Here is a 22,175-nt window from a genome sequence, read left to right as displayed (position 1 = left end):
CCTCCTCCCCTTCTCAGCAGCCCCAGCTTGTCCCCCAAAGCCCCTTTCTTACATTCCGGGGGGAGGAGGGCGCTGCGCTGTTCAGGGAGGGAAGGGGAGCCCCCGTGTGTCTAGAAGGCCTCTCCCCACCCCCACCCCGTGTGAGTTTGTGCTGCAAAGCTCCTTGGCATCCTTGCCTGGGTTGGGTGTTGGGGAGCTCAAATTGCAGCTACAAACTGGCTGGCAGCCAGGGGCCGTCTATTTAAAAGCGCCTGTTCGACCGGAGCCCGCAGTCTCTTTGGAAACTTCTGCCGGGGGGGAAAGAGCTAGGAAAGAGCTGCAAAGCCGTGTGGGCATTTTCTTTTTTTTTTTTTTTTTTTTTTTTTTTTTTTTTTTTTTCCTTTTTCTCTTTTTTTCCCCTCCTTTCATTACCCCCTCCACCATTGGCACCCTTCTCCGGACTTCACGCACAACCTGCGAATTTCGAAGAGGTGGTGGCAGAGTGGGAGAAAAAGAGGTGTTAGGGTTTGGGTTAGGTGTGCGTGGGTTTTTTTTTTTTTTTTTTAATTTCTTGATTTCAGCACTTTCTCCCCCCTTTCGGCTGCCGCCAACGCCTTTTACCTGCTGCAGCCGTGCGCCCCTGGTAGCTAAGGGTTAGAAAGGAGAAGGGTGTATTTCAGATTTTAAGCAAAATTTTTGAAGACAAATCCATTTTTCTCCCCCCAGCCACTCTCTTCTCCACAGCCTCCGAGCTCATTATTTCGGTGGTTGCTTTAGGGTGAGCAATTGTGTGACTTTCCCCCTTGCAATTCTGACCAGTTCCCTCCGGGGGGTTTCTCTGGCCTCCGCTCACTCTGCGTGCACCTGGCGCGACTCTTTTTCCCCCCAACCTGTTGCAAGTCTTTAATCTTTGCAATTGGGACTTGCTCGCAGCCACCTCGATCCTCCTTCGCTCCCCACATTTTGCAAGTGTCTGGGGGAGGGCACCTGCTCTACCTGCCAAAGATTTAAAAAAAAAAAAAAAAATCTCCGGACGCCCTCTTGGCACCTTTCTCTCCTCCCCGCACTCTCGCTCTCCTGCCCCGCCCCGAAGTAAAGGGCGACTCGGAGAAGATGGTGCTCACCACGGTCCTCCTGCTGCTGGCCGCCTATGCGGGGCCGACCCAGGGCCTGGGCTCCTTCGTGCACTGCGAGCCCTGCGATGAGAAATCTCTCTCCATGTGCCCCCCCAGCCCCCTGGGCTGCGAGCTGGTCAAGGAGCCAGGCTGCGGCTGCTGCATGACTTGCGCCCTGGCGGAGGGGCAGTCATGCGGCGTCTACACAGAGCGTTGCGCCCAAGGGTTGCGCTGCCTCCCCCGGCAAGACGAGGAGAAGCCGCTGCACGCCCTGCTGCACGGCCGCGGGGTTTGCCTCAACGAAAAGAGCTACCGCGAGCAAGCCAAGATCGGTGAGCGCGCTTAGTGTGCCAGTTACGCGGCGCACGGGCGGGGGACAAGGGACGGGTTGGGCCCGCGCGCGCTTTGCGCAGCAAGTGGCTTAGAGACGGGTGTATCCCGGGAGTCGTCGGGGTGGGTCCTTGCACCTCAGACTTGGGGCCCTGGAGGATTCTGTCACCCTGGGCGGCTGGGCGGCCGGGCGGCTGTCTAACCCAGCCTCTCCTAGCTTTTGCTCCTTCTTTGCCTACCTCTACGTACCTGAGCCCTTCCTCACCTTCCACCTCACCCGAATACTGACTGAGCTACTACTATTCGGTTTCAAGGTCCAAATCCCCTGGTACCCAATATCCAGTCTGAAAAATTGTTTGTTACATTACTGACTCCCTCCTCCACCCCCCCCCCACTTTTTTCTGAACTTGAAAAAAACCCCACTCTTTTGTTAAAATACTGTTTTAATTGGGGCCTGGAGAGGCGTTACCCATCTTCTGAGCTAATTCCACCTTTGTCCCTCCCAGCCCCCTTCGCGCCCCCCCCACCCAACCCCCCATCCTCCAGACGTATCTAACCCTCCACCCCTACACATGCGCGCGCGCGCACACCGACACTCATCTATAGCAGCAAATACCTTCTGGATGGGGGTCCTTGAGGCCCCTCCCACGCACACACAATGCTTTTGACTCGTTATGATTGTTAAAAAAAAAAAAAAAAAAAAAAAAAAAAGCTCTCTCAGTAAGGGAAAGAATACTTTAGGACCGCTGGAATAGGGCATGGGGGTGGAGGGATAGGAAGGAAGGATTTGGTGTTCCGTGCTGGATGTTCGACCATAAATCTAATTCCCTTTCTTGTCTCCTCAAGTCCGATTTTACCTATGATGAAAGGTGTACATAGAGTTGGGAGGCAAAGAGGGCTGTAAGATTCAGACTTATCTACTTCCCGGCCTATGCTGATCCCCCGCAACCCGCCCGCTCCACTCCATCCTAGTCCCGACCCCCAGCCCCAGTCTCTCAAACCAGAACACTAGGGGGTGTGGCGTAAATGCAGGCGGGGCCCTGGAATGCAAAATTCAAGGGGCGGAGACAAAGGCCACGCGCCAGGAGCCTCCCTCCGCTTGCCCCACCCCCATTACCACGCCCCCAAATTCTCGGCGCCAGGAGTCTGGGGTTTAAATGATTGACAGAGCTGCTTGTACAATCAGAACAGATCTGCCTCAAGCTGCATAACTCTTTTTGGAGTAACCTGATCTTAAATACGCATGTATTTTAAGTTTAACGATACATAAAAGTCCGAGTTCCGAGAAGTCAACTTAGTTATTGATCGCTCCTAAGGGTGTTAACAATAGTTAAATTAAATTTATTTGGTGTAGTTTCTTACATTGCCATTCTCTCCCACCTATCCCTCTCCACTACTCATGAGCAGTCCAACTCAAGTTTTCTTAAAGCAAACTACCGACACTAACATGTAGGAGAGGACTGCTTCCACGCTGGCCAAGAGGCAGGAGAGCTTGCCTGGGCTCTGTCTCTATCCTCAGCGAACTGTAGATTTTGACTGTCTCAGGCACTAGCCCCTCCAGCTTTGCAACATGTGATAGTAGGCGGGTTGCGGCCTGGGGGGAAGCGGGGAAGGTGGAGGGCGGGGTGGACTTGCATTCCCCGGAAACCCCAGAGACCAGAGACCGATTTACAGGGTTATTTTTATTAAGCTCCTTCCAGCTGAAAATGTATGAATCGATGACCTGGCTCAGAAGCTAGAGCTTGGGTAACCACCCCTTCACATCACAAATGTGCAAGTTATCATTCAGCTGCATCCCAGCTCCATTCGTTTCGCCCAGCTGTGTGGTTGGTGTGTTGTAGTCGGTGTGGGAGATGTGAGCGCTGGGCGCACGCGCACGCGCATTTACTGGGACAGCAAAGCCAGCGCGCAAGTTTCCCGGTTCAACACACTCTAAGCGCGCGCGTACACACACACACACACACACACACACACGAGACTTTTGTCTCAAGCAAGATCCCCTTTAGAATTCTCTTGAGCTCTTTTCTCAACTCCCACCTTCTGGGTGCCTTTGGGCCAACCCGAAGCACGTTCCTCCAGGGCTTCCCAGCCCCAGCGTTTCTCGCCAACCCCGCCCACCTAAGGCAGGTGCCTGGCGGGTTGGCGGTGCTCCACCACCGCCGAGGCTGACGCCTTCCTCGGAACAGACCGGGTGGGAATGGGAGCTCCTGGAGAAAGCCTTTCAGCTGTAGAGCTGTGCCTAAAAGGTTGGAGATGGCGCAGACACAGTTTTTAAGAAAAAGGAAAATGGACTGCTAGAAAGTCAGGAGGGTCCTTTCAGTCCTATAGCCAAAATACCTGCTCCCCAACTCACCTGCCCCCTCCTCCATCACCCAAATCTGAGCATGGATTTGCCCCCTCTCGCCCTCAGTTGAAAGATACATAGATATATAAAGAGAATATAGATATTTATCATTGTAGATTGTAATGCAGCATAGCCATTTAATGTACACATACTAAATTACATATTTACAAATACAACCAAAAGTATATATTATATATTTATGTTATGTAACGCCCCCCCCCAAAAAAAAGTGCATTTCTGGAATCAGAAGTGGGGAGTGGAGGAGAGTCAGGCGGCAGGCAGCCAAAGCTCGGGGGAGGGAGCGAGGCGGAGACTGTTTTGCTAGTCGCGTTGCTGAGCAACCCGATCCGGAGTAGCCTGGAGAGCCGGGCGCTGAGATTGCGCCTTGTCCTGCATTTTATTTTGGCCAGTTCAGGGGCAGAGATAGATATAGAAACCGAGGGTGATGTGCGTGAGGATGGAGGGAGGCGAGAGACCGGGAGCTCCTTATTGGGCCCAGTTTAATAAATGTCGTTGAGCTGGAGCGAGTCGAGGGAGTCGAGGAAGGGCCCGGCTTTGCTTTGGAAGGTAGGTACCTGTGGCTCTATGGTCTGGCACTGAGCATACCCAGCTGGGTCTAGGAAGTCTCCGCCCTTGCTGGAAGAGACATGAAGTTTGAAATGTAGAGAGCAGTCCTGGGTTTCAGTCCTGTCTCTGAGAAATAAGAGGCAAAGAGAGACAGAAAATATGCCTCTGGGAAAGAAAGGAGAAAAAACACGTTACCAACGTGAAAATGAATTCTATCTTTGCTACTTTGAGGAGTTTGGCCTCCATCACCCGGGCTTCAACTCCAAGCCCAGTCCAAATGCCATGTTGAAGTCAATTTCCAGAGTTAGGTTTATTGGTCAAATTTATGTTTGGGTTGAAGGGTTGACCAAGATCTTGGAAAACTGAAGGAGCCAGATTCCTTTCCCACCCTCACTCCCTCCCTTTGAAACAAGTCTTTAAGAGGCTGCCTGTGCCTGAGCCAACCAAAACGGGAGGTGGGAAGACAAGGGACAGTGCTTTAACTTGACTTTTCTTGCCTTTTCCCCCCAATCTTTCCCTTCCTTCTGCTGTGTCAGCTCAGACTGGAAGAACAAGCAAGGCTGGCCCTGTGAGAGCGCCTTTTCTTTCCATTTTCCTCTGGTTTCCCTTCTTGAACCTCACTCTCCCACCCCCACCATGTCCATGCCCCTACTCTCAAGCATCCCTGGAGGGCAGGAGTTTTAAGTATGAGCAGCTGCTAGTCCTGGGGCTTGAGCTGGCTTTGAGTAGGCAGGTGGGCCTGCAGCTGCAGAGGGAAAGCCAGGCTGACCCTGCGCCAGAGGTCACCCTGAGGGTTAGCACAAAGGGCATGGGAGCAGGGTCCCTAATGCAGGGGGGAGGAGCTAGTGGAAGGGGAGGGAAGATTGGTAGAAAGTTTTTACTTCGTACCTGCCTATGAAACTTTTAAGATATTTTAAATGTAGAAGATAAAACTTTGGAGAAGAATGGCCACACTCCAAAGACACTACATCCAGAAACAGAAAGAACTTCATAAATAACCAGGTACCAACAAGGGACAGAGAAGAAGGAAGAGGGCAGAGAATGATTGTCATGAGCAACAACAAGGGGGAGAAGTTTTGTTAAACTCTAATTTTGCATTTTTAAAAAATGTTTATGTGGTGCTAAGGATCGAACCCAGTGCCTCATGTATGCTAGGCAAGCGCTCTACCACTGAGCTACAACCCCAGCCCCTCTAATTTTGCATTTTAACCACAAGTGGTCCAAAAGTCGCAATTCTCAGAAACTGTCCCTAAATTCTAACCTGATATATTCTTCAAAGCATCTAGGTTGATTACAGATTTGCAGAAATAAATAAGCACACCAGGAAGCCAATGTAGGCTTCTACTTCCCTTCTTCCAGTATTTAGATGATCCCCCTCTTGTTTCCAGTTTCATTTTTTTCCCATGATTTCTGTTATAATTTTTTCTTAATATACATCCACAGAAGTGACTAGAAATCTCTGTGAAAGGAGGAGTGGTCTTTCCAGCCTGTCCACTCAGCTTAGCTCTCTCTCCAGGAATTATCTGGGTATTGGCCAAAGAAAGTCAAAGCTGGAAAAAACCCATGTGATCATCTCAGCCAAGGCCCTGGTTTTATAGATGAGGACACTGAGCCCGGAGTGGGAAGTCACTTGCCCAAGATAAGGGGCAGAGTTGGTGGCAGAGATAGGACTCTTCCCTCCAGTTCTAGCACCACTTCCATCAGTCTTGACGACGTCACTGTTCTCTAGGGTTCTTGCAGGGGTCTACTGTAATCCACAAAGAAGCCCTTGGTCAGCACCGCCAAAGGCTGTCCTCCCATGGTGGGGGTTGTAAAGGTGAAATTAGAGCCCCCTACTGTGGGAGGCTCTGTTTTAGGGGAAGGAGAAGGAAGTGGGGACTACAGCACCCTCTTGCTCACCCTCTTGCTTCTGTCTCTTTTTCTACATGGTCTTGGGGACGAGGCTGGTTGATACCAGTGGTTTGATCAGGGAAATGGGTCGAGGAGGGTGTGAAGGAATGGTATTCAGCCAACTTCAGGTCTAGGTGCCAGACCTCATGTCCTGAATGACAAGAAGGTCTCCAGACGTGGCCAGGTGGGCCCTTACTGCCCCTTGGCTGTGCGGTGCTCCAGCATCTAAGGGGAACTCAGCACAGAAGTGGCCTGATTTCCATGGCAACCTGCCTCCAACAGCATGACCTTCCACAGGGCTGGCCTTCCACGGGGCTGGTGAGCAGGATGACAAGATATGAGGTAGGGGGTGTTACAGAGGTGCCTGGGGATTTCTGCATCAGAAAAAAAGAACGGAAACCATCTGTCACAAAAGCTGATGAAGAAGGGCCCAAGAGAGTCACCTGGCTCAGGCATATCAAAGTGTTTCAGCTGGAGAGGAGGCCTGGGCTTCCACGTTATATCTGGCACTTAGGTTAACTTGAGGCAGTGCCAAGAGCTATCTTAACCCATCCTGGAGACCGAGGCAGCTCCTTCCTTTGGGGATACTTAACAAGGAGGCAGATAAGACAAACCCCATTCCCAATGGTTAGACCTGCCAGGGGAACCTTAGTTTTCAACTCAGTAAGTTAACTTATTTTTGATTCCTCAACCTCAACCATCAGATCGGGCCCTTTCCCTTGTTCAACCCTAACCTGAGGCCCTGCTGAATTTGCACTCAGATCCCAGCCTTGGATGACCCCTACCAGTTTGACAATTTGTTTCATGTGGATTCCAGCTCTTTGAACCATCTAGATTGTACCATCAGGGCTTCACATCCCTCTATCAGCCCAACAAAGACCAATCTCCTTGCAGATTCAACAGCACATCCAAGTGAAATATAATACAAGCCACATATATAGTTTTTAATTTTCCAGTGGCCACATTTTTAAAAGTTTAAAAAGAAACAGGTGAAATTAATTTGTTTTAAGTCAACATGTTCTAAACATCATTTCAAGATGAACTTAAACAACTAATAATGAGATATTTTACATTCTTTCTTTCATATTTAGTCTTTGAAGTCCAGTGTGTATTTTATATTTACCACATGTCTCAACCCAGACATTAAAGTTTCATTGAAAATACTTAATCTGTATTTGGGTTTCACAAAATTTAGTTGAAAAGAAAGGTAAACATACCCTATTGATCCAAACATACTTAAAACATTTCCAATAACCAAATTGAGTATCGATTTTTAAGTTTAAACTAATTAAACTAGTTGAAATTTAAAAAATCTTAAAATTCAGTTTCTCAGTCCCCCTAGCCATAGTTCAAGTGTTCAGTAGCCACATGTAGCTAGTGGCCACTTAATGGGATAACACAGATGCCACCAGCAAGCTTCTCCCTCACCAGAGAATGGAGTTGCTGCCTCCACTCTCTTTTCTTGACCCCAAAAATCAATCAAGAAGAGTTTGAGTTTTTCTTGACAGACAGGACACCCTAGCAGAATTAGGACTCTCTTGTGGGACCCCTCTGCAAAAGCAAGCTCAGAGTCCAGGGACAGAAGAGTGGGCGCTGCCTGCTCTCTGTTGCCCTCTTCTGGTCATACAGGACTTTTGTAATGTTCTGAATGAGTCCTGAATGGCAGTGTGGTCAAGTCAGAAAAGGCTGTTTGAGGCTTAATGTTAGAAACACTATGAACATTTCTCTGAATATGTTCTTCCTTCCCCAACTCTTAGAATAGTCTGCCTGGTGACTCTCATCTTGGGAATCCTGCGTAAGTGTGTCTCTCCTATATGAATATTTATCACCAACTGCCCCCCACCAGGGACCAACAAATCACATCAAAGTCCTGGCCCTGAATCCTAGTTTGACTTCAGAATGAATGAATAAGTAAATAAATAAATAAATAGCTTTTCTTTACCTCTGGTCCCTGGACAGTGAGGAATTTATAAGTGAGACCTCAGCCAAGTGCAGTGGCACAAGCCTATAATCCCAGTGGCTCGGGAGGCTGAGGCAGGAGGATCACAAGTTCAAAGCCAGCCTCAGCAAAAGCGAGGCACTAAGCAACTCAGTGAGACCCTATCTAAATAAAATACAAAATAGGACTGGGGATGTGGCTCAGTGATTGAGTGCCCCTGAGTTCAATCCCTGGTACCACAGAAAAGAAAAAAAAAGAAAATATAAGTGACACCTCAATCTTCCACTCTGTGGGAAGGAGACCTAGTGCCCTAAATGCAGGATGAGGGAATGAAGTTAGACAGAGGGAAGAACTCCCGGGGTATGTTCTCTAAGTACAGACGGATTCCCAGAGCACAGCTTTCTCACCTGGGGTCGGCAAACCCCTCCCCAGAGATCACTTTCTGCAGTTCCGGGAGCCTTGATCTTGTGGTCTACAATCTGTCCATCAGGTGCTACAGCAACCAGATTTATCCTTGACCGGAATTAGGGAGGCAAGGGACCACGGAGACCTACACAAGCAGAGACCTGTGCCGTGAGTTAATTAGCATGTGTCGACTCACCGAATCCTCATAATCACCCTAGGGAGAAGGGGCTATTAGCATCCTCCCCGCAACTCCCATGAGAGAGGAGAAGAAACTCAGGTCAAAGTAAATCTGACCCCAGATTAACTGCTACAGCCCATTCCTCCTCCCAGGAAGGTGGCTGAAGGTCAAGGGCAGCACAGCTTGATGCAGCTCCTCAGTAGTTCAGCTGGGATTTCAACCCTGGATGTCTGGCTCTGGATTCGAACTGTGCGCCCATAGTACTACAATGGTGTCTGTTTCTCAGGTCAGGATAGAAGGGTTATGGTCCCACCTTGGCCAGTTTTGCATCTCCCTGGCCTGAATGGGGGCTGTTGAAGAGCCCCCACCAGGTAAGCCTCCAGTCCTTGCAATCAGTCACAGGACTCTGGAGTCTCCTGACTCTTACAGTGTGGCCTCCCAGCCTTCCTCCCTTCTTGCGACTGTTCCCTAAGATGACAGCTGTTTGGATCTGTTCCCTTCTTAGAAGGTCAGTACTTGTCTCCTTCTCTGCTCAGAACTCCAGTTAAAAAGAGCTCGGATCACTCGCGTCTGTTACTGACCACAGAGGAAAAGAAAACGGTGTCTCCAGAAAGACTGGAGTCAGCCAGGTGCTGGTCAGAGCTGGGATGGGGAGGAAGAGGGACTTCACAGCTCCTCTGGAAGGCTCCCACCCGGCACCCTATGCCCTTTCTCTTTATGCAAATGCACACACAAGAAATCCAGTTAATTAGCATCCAGAGCTGGGAAACAGTCAGACTTGGGGATGAGACATGTCTTACTCTTTTTTTTTTTTTTTTTTTTAATATAAACAGCGAGCAGCTGATTCCCTCATTCTCTCATAAGCCTTGTGCCATAGCAAAGAGCAGGAGACTACATGTTGGCTGGGAGACAGAGCAAGGGAGGGGGACTGCAGAGCATCCAGCCTGGCTGTGCTATTTTTGTCCTTTCTCAGGCACGGATCAGTGCCCTCGGCCAGCGCTGTCCAGTAGAACTTTCTGTGATGATGAAAGTGTTCTATATCTGCACTGTCCAACATGGTAGCCACCAGCCAGGTGTAATGAAAGAGCCCTTGAAATGGAGCAACTGAGGACTCAATTGCTAATTGGATTTAAATATTTATTAATTGCAATAGCCACATTAGTTGGAGGCTGCCATCTTGGTAAAAAAGAAGCCCAGTAGGCCCAGGGGCAGTGCCCCCTTGCCCACCTTTGTGCTGCCCATCCCCTGCTCCCTGCACCCTTCTGCAGCAGGAGTATCATGCTTCGAGGCAGAGGCTTGGATGAGATGATCTCTCTAGGCATCCACCAAGTTCTGACCTGCCACAGCGTGTTACAGAAATGCTTCCGGACTGCTCTCTGCCTCTCGGGCACATTCATTCATGCATTTAAAGATTATTTATTGAACGCCACCCCACTAGAGAGACAAAGATAAATGACAAAGCTCTGTGCTGAAGAAGCTGACAATTTAAATTTCACAAAAGTAGCTAGAATGAGAACCAGTGGAACCCAGTCCCCATTTCATTCCTTGTAGGGAGATTCTGATTCCACTTTCTTGTCTTCTGACTAGAAAAAGAGACTGGAGAGTCTCCCCAGATGGAGGAGGCTTGGAAAAGCCCTCCCAGGGTGAGAATGCTAAGTATACCTCAGTTTCTGCAATTTCTGTCAAATCACAATATCCGGTTCACCCAGTTTCCTCATATTTTTGAGAATGAGGCCAGGAGAGAGTGGGACACTAACACCAGTACAGGCTCAAGTTGTTAATAGCATCAGGGTGTGACTAAGGGCCCCACTGAAGAAGGTTAGACTTCAGGGAGCAACAGGTGCCCACCTGGATCCATCCATTGCTCTGACCAGGAAGCAAGGTGGGACTGGATCTTCTGAAGTGCTTCCTAGCCTCGGCTGGTGAAGCTCTGTACCCGCGCAACAGAAACGCAGCAGCCAGGGGCTGGGTCAGGAGAAGGTGCTGAGTGTGGCTGCCCACCTTGGCTGCCTCTGAGTCCGTAGAACTGGGCCTATACCCAGGCACCCCCCGTTTTCTGGGTCTTGGAGGATGGCACAGTCAAGCACTTGCCCATGTTGCCCTGGGGAGAATCCAGTGCACCCACATTGCTCTGTGGATGCTACTGCCCCAGTGTGATTGGAGAACTGAACAGGCCACTCTGACATGGATGGAATTGGGGCATTGGACAGCTGGTTGGAAGGACTAGGCTAGAAGCCATAGTAGATTCAGAACCTACTCCAAGGCAACGTCAAGATAATAGGCTTGTTCCCTACTGCCTTGGTCATTGGATCAGATCATGAAATTGAACATCCTGCCTTTGTAGCTTCCATGAGGAAAAGATACCTAGCATTCCGTTTTTCCATCTCTGCAGAATCCTCTCAGCATGGCATCTAGAGGTGGAGGTGTGGGATGTGTCTCTTCCTTCCTGAATCATTTGACAGTTGCTGGACATTATCCCCTCTCTTCCTGCCCCACACCTGCTTTCTTTCTGCACAGCCCTTGCTTTCCATCTCCCTGAAGCTTTAAATGCCTGTTGGAGACACACAAAGAGAGGAAAAGGATTGCTCAGAATGATTATCAGAGAAGTAGAAGGAGATACCCAAATTTCAGATTTTAAAGTTGCTTACAGTCTAGAAATGAGAATAGGTTGTGTAGGCCTCGGCCTCCTACGCCATCTACTGGCCATCTCCAGGTATTGATCAGCTTGCCAAACATTCCAGAGTCCACTGTAAAGCTCCTTTGTCACTGCTCACACACAGCAGCCTTCACCAGGAAGTCCTTCGTCAAATCCCAACTAAATCCCTTCCACAACCTCAATTCATCTCCCTTGATGAAATAGCTCTGGAGTAGCCAATCTACTTGTGCCCTCTTATTTTATCTAAAACTTAAACCTTTTCAAAATTGAAAACCTATTTATGATTCAGCCTCAAAGCAGCTGAGTAGGGTTAGCTGGCTCTGCCATTCCAACTGCAATCTTGCTTTCCAGCCCTTTAATCTTTGTGGCTCTGCACTGGCTCTCCTCCAAGTTTCCACTGTCTCTCTAGAGCCTACAGGTGACCACAAGACCCTGATTAGTATCTTTGACACTCGACTCTCCTGCTGCCTAAGTAATAGGTCCCACGGGGTTAAGTGGCACCAAAAACCAGGAGGCACATCAAAACTTTAAGCCTGCCCTTCAGAAGCAGCCAAAGGGCCTGCAAACTGGGAGGGGGGGGGCACCCTCTCACCTTTGTAAGACCCAAGGTTTGCAAAGTTTTTAAGTGACTTAAAAAAAGATACTGGAGTCTACACTTTGTCTTCTAGTTTCATCATTGTTTAGCTTCTGATCAATACTCGAACACTTTCAAAGACTAACAAAGGTCAAAATAAACTTGCCTACAGTTTATTGAAAAATAGCCCCAAACTCCTCCCAGGAAAGTGACTCAAGGTTAAGGGTGACCCAACGCACTTCTTAGAAAGATCCTCAAAGCATAGGGTCTTGAGAGGGCTGTGAGTACCACAGTTCCACACCTGCCATGGCCTAAGAGAGAACAGACTGAAATTAACTAAGGATGTCTCCAAGAACCACACAGTGCACCATTAAGACTAGTGTGTGTACTTGGATGTGGGGGTGGATTCAGTGGCCTCTTGAAAAGGTTCTGGGAGCTGCTCCAACCAGCCACTGGAGTGTGGCAGCTTCCTGAAGCCCTGCTCTCAAAGAAGCCATTGGTGGGAGCCCACGTCTACCGGGTTCCTGAGGACAGTTTGCCAGCACTCAGGATCAGACTGAGCAGGCCGCTGGTCAGCAGCCAGCCCCCTTATGTTATCTGGTCATATCTCTTCTAGGTATACAGCCCAGCATGTCCCCAGGTCTTTGATGGCAACCCTCCCCTACCCACTTTCCTACTCCCCCAGTGGTCCAGTACTTTTTGAGGACTAGGATATGCCTGGTGATGCCCACAGAGGCTGAGCCAAGTGCCTCACGTTGCTCAGTGAGGTGGCCAGCAGCCCTCCTGTGCCAAGGCTAGCTCTCTCTCTGTCCGTCCACTCCCCCATGACCAAGCCTCAGGTGGGAGCCATCACTCGAAGATGGGATCCTGGCCTTTCCATTTTCAGAGAGTCCCCAGAAACAGCCATGTTCCTCCCCGCATCCCTAACCACAGTCTGATCTCTCCCACGACCAAGAAAATCTGGTTTTATCCCAAGACATTGCTCTTCTAGAGCCCTAGATCACACGCCAGCCTGGCGATTCATCTCACTGCAGTTTGTGACAGAGTAGGGAGGGCACAGGGGAAGAGGGGGTGAGAGGCTGCCAGGGGCACCATGGTCCTGGTGCCAGCTTGGTTTGGGAAAGCCTGCCTTGCTGTGTGCTTTCTCCCCATCATCTTGATACCGCGGTTGATCCATGACGAGTTCTGCTTCCTCATGTTGAAGTTTAAGCATTAGAGAAGCACGTCGAGGCACGCATACAGAGCAGGCTTTATTAAAAGTAGTAACACAGGCTTCTTCCAGGAGGGAGAAGGGGGCCATGGCTGGTATCCTGGTAACCCAAGAAGTGAGAGCGCCTGGTCCCTTTTACACACTAAAGTTTCCTTCGTCCTCCTGCTCTTTCCCCATGTAGCTTTCCCTTCCTGCCTACCTGACTAGGCCCAGGGTATGTTGGTGGGATGGCCAAAAGGTGGAAAGAAGATGGGCAGTGGGCAGGGCCAAATGGAGCGCTCCAGGCAGGAAGCAGGAAGCAGTCCAGGGACATTAATGAACAACTTCCTGTCTGCAGTCTTTGGGGAGAGTTAGTATAGGCAGGTAACCTTGGTAATCACAGGGCTCTGGAGACATCGACATTCCATTTTCCCAGGGGCGATCTCCAACTTCCCAGGTCCAAACTGGCCTCCATTTCCTCAATTTGACCTGATCATCTATCAATCCTAACTGCCTGTCTTTAATTCTAGCTTCAATCTTCCTCTCCAGTGATTATATCCCTTCCTCTCTTGTGAATAAAAACCCAAATCAACTAACCACAATGGCCTCTGCAAACTCCTGGAGGCTCATTCAGGCCAAGAATGTCCCTGTCAGGGCCATATTAAAGAAAGCGTACCTAGTTTATTAAATTCAAAAAGTCAGAGAGAAACAGGCACTTGGATGCTTTCTATCACCTAACCAGGCTTCCAAATGCCCACAAAGCCAGGAGCAATGGTGCACATCTGTAATCCCAGCTACTTGGGAGGCTGAGACAAGAGGATCCCAAGTTCAAGGCCTGCCTGGGCAACTTCGTGAGATCCTGTCTCAAATTTTTAAAAGGAGGTGGGGTGGCTGGGGATGTAGCTCAGTGGTAGAACACCCTGGGTTCAGCTCCCAGTGCCATGAATACCCCTCTGTTCATACCTGAATGTCCTCTGGCTGAGAGGCCAGAGGTCCTGCCCGACACCTGCCACAACAACATACCAAGTGTCTTCCCAACGCCTCTCTTCCTTGTGACTTCCTCTTGTCTCAAGTTCCTTGAGTTCTTCTCCTCTTCTCCCATCCCAGAGGCCTGACTATCACCATTTGGGGGTACTCTGGGGATAGTGGAATACGGTTTATTCCTGCACCCTATTTGTTATTGGGGGTCACACAGAGCCCTGTTACCTTTTTCGAGTATTTAAAAAGAAAAGAGGGCAGTGAAATCAGCACCTCCTATCCTCCACCTGCCCTGGTCACACACCCTGGAAATAGCAAGCTGATGTCTCCCACTCGGGGTCTACTGAGGCTGGGGCGTCCGGTGTCAGGGACCCGAGGACAGAAAGGTATGCACCTCTGAGAGAGGAGTTTACTGGAAATCTGCAGACTGAGAAAGCCTGGGCAGGTGGATTAACAGATCAACAAATACATGAACGAAGTCCTACTTCTCTAAAGGTCATAAGTCAGCTAAGTCTAGACTGTCACCAAGTCACTCCTATATATAACTGCTCTGGTCCCAGCCAGCTGTCGGCCTCTCAGCCTGGAGCTGAGTAATGTCCCAGCTCCCAGGGCCAAGCCCAGGAACATAGAGCCAGTTCAGGGCCAGAGCAGGGAGTGAGGCCCCAGAGTCCATCTGCCCCACACTGTTCCTCTCCTGGTCCCACATTTCTCAGGTCCACTTCTTTGTTCCTCATGATGGTGCCCACCACGCTGCTGCTCCTGCCCCAGGTTCCCCAGGTCCAAATGTCTCTAAATGCCCTGAGGTTTTAAAAGCACAAAGACCCCACTAAGAAAACAGACATGGCTACTCCTCCCCATACCTGGGCTAGTCCATTTTCCTCCATCAGTCCAGATTTCCAGGTTCTTGGACCATGGCCCCCCATTTCATATACTGAGCCCTTGCCCCAGCAAGCTAGCCGCTTCCACAGACCATGGGCCCTTGGGCTGTTCCCCCACCTTCCTGATTCCTTCCTCCTAATGTCTTCTTCCCCTGGTCCCACTTCCCCTCGTGAATCAACAAATCTTTGAAAGGTTCTCCTTGTCCACGAAGTCTTCTTTCCTCCACCTACTCCACTGGATCCCAGCTATGCAGAAGCTTCCCGCCACTTAAGTGAGCTCTGAAATTCTTCTTCCCTAGGTCTTGTTCCCCTGCCCCCACCCCGTCTTCTGGGCTTAGGAAGGCAGAGTCCCCAGCTATCTCAGCCTTCATTACTGTCCCCACTTCAAACCTGCCAGCCCTGGGTTCTGGACATTGTTCCCCAGCCCCTAGAGGCTGACCCCTGGCCCTTTCTCCCCACAGAGAGAGACTCTCGTGAACACGAGGAGCCCACCACCTCCGAGATGGCTGAGGAGACCTACTCCCCCAAGATCTTCCGACCCAAACACACCCGCATCTCCGAGCTGAAGGCCGAGGCCGTGAAGAAGGACCGCAGAAAGAAGCTGACCCAGTCTAAGTTTGTGGGGGGAGCCGAGAACACTGCCCACCCCCGGGTCATCGCTGCACCTGAGATGAGGCAGGAATCTGAACAGGTGGGTCTCAGGGATTCTCTCCCCATCTCTCCCTCTGCCGCCACCCCAACATTTGACATTTTCTTGCATCTACCTGGGCATCTGTGGCAGCAGGAGATACCTAGCAAAGAAACTACTGCTTGCTATGGTAGCTCATTTTAGGATTGGGAGGATAATTTTTGGAACTTGCATTTGGCAGGACCAAGAACTTGTCCAGGTGAGCAGGAATAGAGGCAGTATTCATTTAGCAAAGCACAGCGACCACTGTCCAGGTGTGTGGTCCCCAGAACTAGGTCCATTCCTTCACAGAGGCTGAACATCTGGAGACAGAAACCTCCGGGCTTCGGTATTCAGCAGGGTAGAAAAGCTGAAGGCAGGTGTCCTGGAAGGTGAAAGGGGAAATAGGACTCTGGAACTGCTAAGTGCAGGCTTCTACGCTCCCTGGGCACATGACAGATGACAGGGAGAAAAGGTGTTTGGCAGCAGCTGATTAGAACCAAAGGTGGTAGCTTCACCCCACCGGACCCTTTGGCCCCCCGACCTGAGCGACGTGTCTGTGCTTCTGGGTCCTCTCCAGCTGGGTCCCCTCATGCTACTCGTTCCTCCTGCTATTCACACAGGGCCCCTGCCGCAGACACATGGAAGCCTCCCTGCAGGAGCTCAAAGCCAGCCCGCGCATGGTGCCCCGGGCCGTGTACCTGCCCAACTGTGACCGCAAAGGATTCTACAAGAGAAAGCAGGTATGTCTCCCCAGCTGTGCTCCCAGACTCAGCTGGCTCCTGGCTCCTGGTACCTGCCAGGAAACTACTTCCAGGCAAGTGTCTGAGGTTTCTGCCATTCACTTCCAAGAGCCTCAGAACCACCTCAAGGGCTTGGCAGAAAGCTGATTGCCGGGCCCCCTGGAGTTCCTGATTGGCAGGTCTGGCAAACATCTCAGCCCTACCACTACCCCTCCGCCCCGCCCAGGTGCTTAAAGCCTCTGTGTTTCTGGCCCCTCATGCAAAATGGGGACTACAGAACCTGCTGATGGTGAGGAATAAGAGCTTGATCTTTGTAGGGCTGTAGGGCAGCCCCTACCCTGTGGTGAGTTGAACACTGCGGCGCATGACAAAGCTCACACGGGATGTCCCCTTATTATGACCATCGTCATTGCCCTGGTTATTAGATATGGCTCCTCTCTTGAGGATCCCTGGAGAATACCGGGTTGGAAGACCCCAAATGAGGCACACAAAAGAGATTGCACAAGCTAGCTGAGGGCAGGCTGCCTAAACTGGCTCTGGACTCTGCCATGAAAGGGGGACACCAATCTCCCAGGGTGGGCATGGCCCCCTCAACCCTCTGGGAGCCAGAGCCTCACTTGGGGTGGGGAAGAGGTAGGACAGACAGGAGCAGAGACTGGGGGTGCATCGTCCTCACGGGCCTGTTGCTCCCTTCCCCAGTGCAAGCCTTCCCGTGGTCGCAAGCGCGGCATCTGCTGGTGCGTGGATAAGTACGGGATGAAGCTGCCAGGCATGGAGTACGTGGACGGGGACTTCCAGTGCCACGCCTTCGACAGCAGCAACATTGAGTGACGCGTCCTCTCCCCGTCCTTCCCTCGTCCCCTCCCACTCCCAGCCCCCGCTCCAGCCAGCGCCTCCCTCCACCCCAGGACGCCACTCATTTCATCTCATTTAAGGGAAAATACATATCTATATATTTGAGGAAACTGAGGACCTCGGAATCTCTAGCAAGGGCTCAACTTTGGAAACGGCAACAACAGAGATGCAAAAAGATAAGGAGATCCCCCCTACCCTGAAAATGGTTTTCTTTTTGAGGCAAGTTGAATGGACAGAGAAGGAAAGAGAGAAAGAACCAGATGGAAAGAAGGAGGAAAAGTGTGTAGAAGCGCTGGAAGACAGAAGGGTTATGGAAAGGAAGAGAAGGAAGCTGGGCAGGAAGGAGAGGGCACTGGGCCCAAGGCTGGATCCAGCCCTGACCTGGGCTCAGGAGGGGTTGGGGCACTAGGTGTGACCTGAGATGTGACACCCTTGGAGTTTCCCCAGTTTGGATTGGTCAGTGCCTCTCAGGTCTGTCTCCTCCTCCAGCCAGCAAGGTGGATAGTTTGACCCCCTCCCTCCTCTCCTTTGACCCCAGGAGAGGGTGGTCTTTCCCCATAGACTCACAAGATGAAAGTGCATTCCATTCCCCTGAAAACAAATTTCGTAACTGAGAGCTATTAGATAGGTGTTCCTAAGTAGATACATACATATGAACTACGTGTGCACATTTCACTCCTCATGCAGATTTAATTTTAAAACTCAACACACACCCCCGTATGGGAAAGAATTTTTCTTCCGGGTGACTCAAGATGAGCCGAAACATGGGTTTCCACCCCTTGTTTTTTTCAATTAGCATCTAGCGCAGCAGCCTCTGTGGAGGAGGACAGGCTGGGAAAAAAGTGGGCTTGTATTTATCTACAAGGCTCCGTATAGTCATATATAGGCATATAAATCTTTTTTTTTTTCTTTTTTCTTCCTTCCTCTCTTTCAAGGGTTTGCATTATCTCTTCAAAGTAGTTCCTATGGGGCACTGAGGAGCTTCCTCATTCTGGAAAAACCAGAAAAATCCATATTCTCCTAATACCACCCATGACTCTAGCTTTGCCTGCCTCTGGTCAGCAGTTTCCCATGAGCCACCAGCTCAGCTCTTTGTGGGGCACAGGGTTGGATGATTTCCTGTGTGTGTTCTTAGGGACCCACCAAGCCAGGTGCTGCCAGTACCCCATGGTGCCCATGCTCTGCTGCCCAGCTCACCCCACCTCAGCCTGCAAACCTTCGGTGTGGCCTCTAGACACCACACCAAACGAGCCCAGCAGGTCCAAGTGTGACCTACTGGTCCTGTCCCAGCCTTTTCCTTTTCACCTGGGCAGACCTGCATTTTGAAATCCTCCCTCAGTCTGCCTGCTGGCACAGCAAGAGAAAGACTGACGAGAGAGGGCAAAGAGGGAGAAGCTGGGGGAAGTCTCAAAGGAGGAAAATGGGAGCCGGAGTGGAGAGACAGAGGGCTGAAGCCACAGACAGGGGAAGCCAACAGAACTTTCCTTGGCTGCCCCACTTTATAAGCCTTCTGGGATTCAAAAGGAAGAAGAGAGGAAAATGGAAGAATAGGCTATGAGATAGAAATGAGCCCACGCCAGTCCAAAGAGGCAGGGAAGGTGGGTAATTTTAGGTGGGTTTTAGACCTGAGAAGCTGGATGGGAACCAGGATCAGGTAGACTGGCTGGGCATTGATAGGGACAAGACGTGTGCTCAGATGTCCCACCTGCAGCTCACCAGGAGGGACAATCGAAGAGTCTTTCAAGATCCCGGCTGCTCAGTGGTTCCTCCCTAGAATGGAGGACAGAAGGAAGACCTGGGACAACCTGGGAATTGACACTGTCATTTGTCAGCCAGATTCTGATCCAAGAAAATCCCATTCTCCATTGACTTCCTCAACAAAGGGGTGGCTTTGGGACTGGCCTCTAAGCCTAAAGATAACCTGCCAGGAAAAGGGACTTGGACATTGGTAAAGGAGACCCTTTCTGGCTGTGGACACAGCTCTCCACCCTCTTTCCTGAAGGCATGACACAGAGGAGAACACTCCCAGCACCAAACATGGGGCAACAAAGGGACAGCAAAGAAGCAAATATATTCCAGCTAATGGCAAACTCGTTGCTATGGAACTTGGAGGGGGTCTCCCGCTCCCGGAAGGACAGTTGACTAGGGATGGGAAAGGTGGTCGATCTTCATGAGACAAAGGGCCTGATGGGGCTGGCGGCCGTGAGGACTTGTTGAACCTTTCCGGACAGCACACCCCATCTCTCTGCACAACTGTCCCCAAACCCCCGATTCACACTTCTCTCTACCTTAGGCCAGTATCCTAAAGCTTTTCCATGTCACTCTTCTGCATTCTTTGAATCCTCAGTAGTCATCTGACTGGGATCTGCCAAGGAGATACAGGGGCGCCATCTCCTCTAAGAAAAGACTGAGCCAGGAACTGCCTCCCCTGCCCCATGCCTGGACCTGATTCCTGACAGGGGCTCTCTCTTTACCCCCACTGTTTGCTGGACCTGGAACAGGCTTCTGCCGCTGGCATGATCTCTTTGCTCTCAGCCACAGGTTGCGGGTGATGGCCCAGTTTAACACCAGGACCAGACACTTCAGGTTTTCTGAGTTCACACCTACTAAGCCGAACCTGCAAGTTTCCATGGTTTGCAGGGGTGCCTCTGGGTAGCTGGCCTCTCCCTACAGGAACCTGGACCCACATGGACAGATGGAACTAAACTTCTTAACTGGGAGGTCTGGCTGAGCCCAGGTGGGGAAGACCACAGAAATGGAGTTACTGAGGGCAGAGGGACTATCTTCCCCTTACCACTGGAGTGGGAAAGCAGGTTTGCAATGGTGGGAAGTCCTGAGCAGGGAGTTCTTCGTCCAGCGGTCTGGGCCACTCTCAGTTCCCCTGGAGGCCTTCGTCTGCGGATTATCTGTGGCCCAGGTCTACGTGTGCCTGCCCCCAGCCCACTCCTGCAGGCCCCTTCCCTTGCCCTTTGACTCATACTTCACTCCAGCAGTGGAAAAGATACCTCTGTCTTCCCCCACTATGGCCAGGTAACTGAGGGGGGCCTGGGCAAGACTGAGTCTCCTCCCCCAGCCCGCCCTGACTTACCCAGCAAAGAGGGCACCTGGGGAGGAAGAGACACGAATGTTTCTCTGACAGCCAGGCCTAGCAGACAGGCCTGGGGACATCAGCACCACACTGGGAGGAAGGGAGGCCCAGGAGGCCCTGCGTGGTCCCTCCTCTTCTCCCTCACCCCCTCTTCCCACCACCACCTCTTGTCTCCATAGTAACCCTGCAGGGTTAACCTCCTCTAGGGGAAGTGAACCTCAACCACCCTTCTCCTACCATTGGTTCCTTACAGAGACAGGGCTGCCATGGCAACCGCCAAGCCCCCTGGGGCGGGGCAGCCCCCCACCCCATTTATCCACTCAGACCCTTGAAGGGCTCCAGTTCAGAATGGGAACTTGAGAGAGGAGTGGCCCAAGAAGAAGAGACCCTCTTGTCTCAAAGGAACCTTTGGCTTCCAAGAGAAAACGAGGCCAAGTTATGAAACAGGGTGAGACAAGAGAACAGGGTTTTACCAACCAGCAACCTGGGTGTTGTACTGTCTTTATTTTTAAAAACCACTAAAGTGCAAGAATTATTTTGCACTATTTCTCTACTCCCCCCCCCTTAGGTTTTATTTCTTTTTTTGAAAACATCCTTTCTTGGGTTTCTAATGGAGTTTACAGTTCATCCATTTCATAGACTCTGGCCTCCACTCCTCAAATCCTTTCAGATGGGGAAGGGTGGGTGGGAGGGACAGAGAGGAAGGGGTCCCCGGCCATCCTGTGCTTGTTCACCCCAATTCTCTGGTCCCTGGTCACCAGCCTCAGCCCCATCTCCACCATCACCACCGTCACACAGTAGCCCACACGGATAGCACAGTTATCAGACAAGATTCCTTCAGATTCCGAGTTGCCTACCGGTTGTTTTTGGTTTTTTAGGACAGCAATAACCACAACGCATATTACTGTAGTTCTTTATAGTGTTACATACTATAGACGTACCATAGCTCTGTTCTCTCCTCTTTTTTTTTTCGTTTCAACTTTTTTAAGAAAAAAATAAATGCTCATAATCTTTACTGATGAAAAGGATGGAAAAATAAACCAACAAACAAAACCAGTTTGTGGAAAAAAAAAAAGCAGGAAAAAGATCATCTGAATGCGGAAGAGCTCAGCTCCTGTTTAGCATTTTGTACTTAAGGAAATAAAAAGGAAAAAAAAACAAAAACAGAGAATCTCACGTTTTATTAAGAAGTGAAGATTGCTGTATACTATTTATTCAACTTATAATTTATGTTACTCCTCAATCTTTGTCTCTTGTCATGACAAAGCATTTATTTAATAAAGTTGTGCATTCGGTCAGCCTGCGTCGGCTTCCTCCGGGGGCGCAGGGAAGATAGGCCGAGCGTGAAGCCAGCAGGCCACAAATCAGAGGGAAAGAGAAAGGACCTAGACAGGGTCAGCCCAGGGCCTGCTCCCTCCAGAGGGGACCCCTGAATGGAGGAAGGCTGCTCCCAGCAGACAAGCCCACCCCCCAGAACTGGAGCACCCGCTTCTGCATTTGCCCCAACTCCCTCCACCTCTCCGTGCCTCCCTTTGTGGGGGAACAGAAAGACTCATAAGGCAGCCATGGAGTGTACACAAAGCACTCAGAATTATGGGCATTCAGTACATGTTTGGCTGCTGTTATGTCTGTTACCATTATTATATCATTTCATCTCAGCCATGCTATTAAGTAAAGTGATATCAACCTACCTTAAGCAAATGATAAGCCTTCGCCTTGGAAAAGATGTTAAGAAAGCCATTTCTAGAATGTTCCTCAGTCACTTATTCTGATGCTTCTTAAGCAGTTAGCTCCTGGGAA

General features: G+C 50.5%; 1 protein-coding gene across 1 annotated transcript; it reads left to right on the top strand.

Moving 5' to 3' along the window:
- The first annotated feature begins 492 nt into the window (after positions 1-492).
- On the top strand, positions 493-21,673 carry Igfbp5 (insulin like growth factor binding protein 5). Its single transcript, XM_047545620.1, has 4 exons — positions 493-1,426; positions 15,484-15,713; positions 16,313-16,432; positions 17,132-21,673. The coding sequence occupies exons 1-4, from the start codon at positions 1,093-1,095 to the stop codon at positions 17,261-17,263; spliced, it is 816 nt and encodes a 271-aa protein (XP_047401576.1). The 5' UTR covers positions 493-1,092; the 3' UTR covers positions 17,264-21,673.
- Positions 21,674-22,175: the final 502 nt, after the last annotated feature.

This window comes from Sciurus carolinensis, chromosome 3 (genome assembly GCF_902686445.1).
Source record: "Sciurus carolinensis chromosome 3, mSciCar1.2, whole genome shotgun sequence".
NCBI lineage: Eukaryota > Metazoa > Chordata > Mammalia > Rodentia > Sciuridae > Sciurus > Sciurus carolinensis.
Note: the sequence above shows the minus strand (reverse complement) of the source record. Positions and strands in the feature narration are given on the sequence as shown.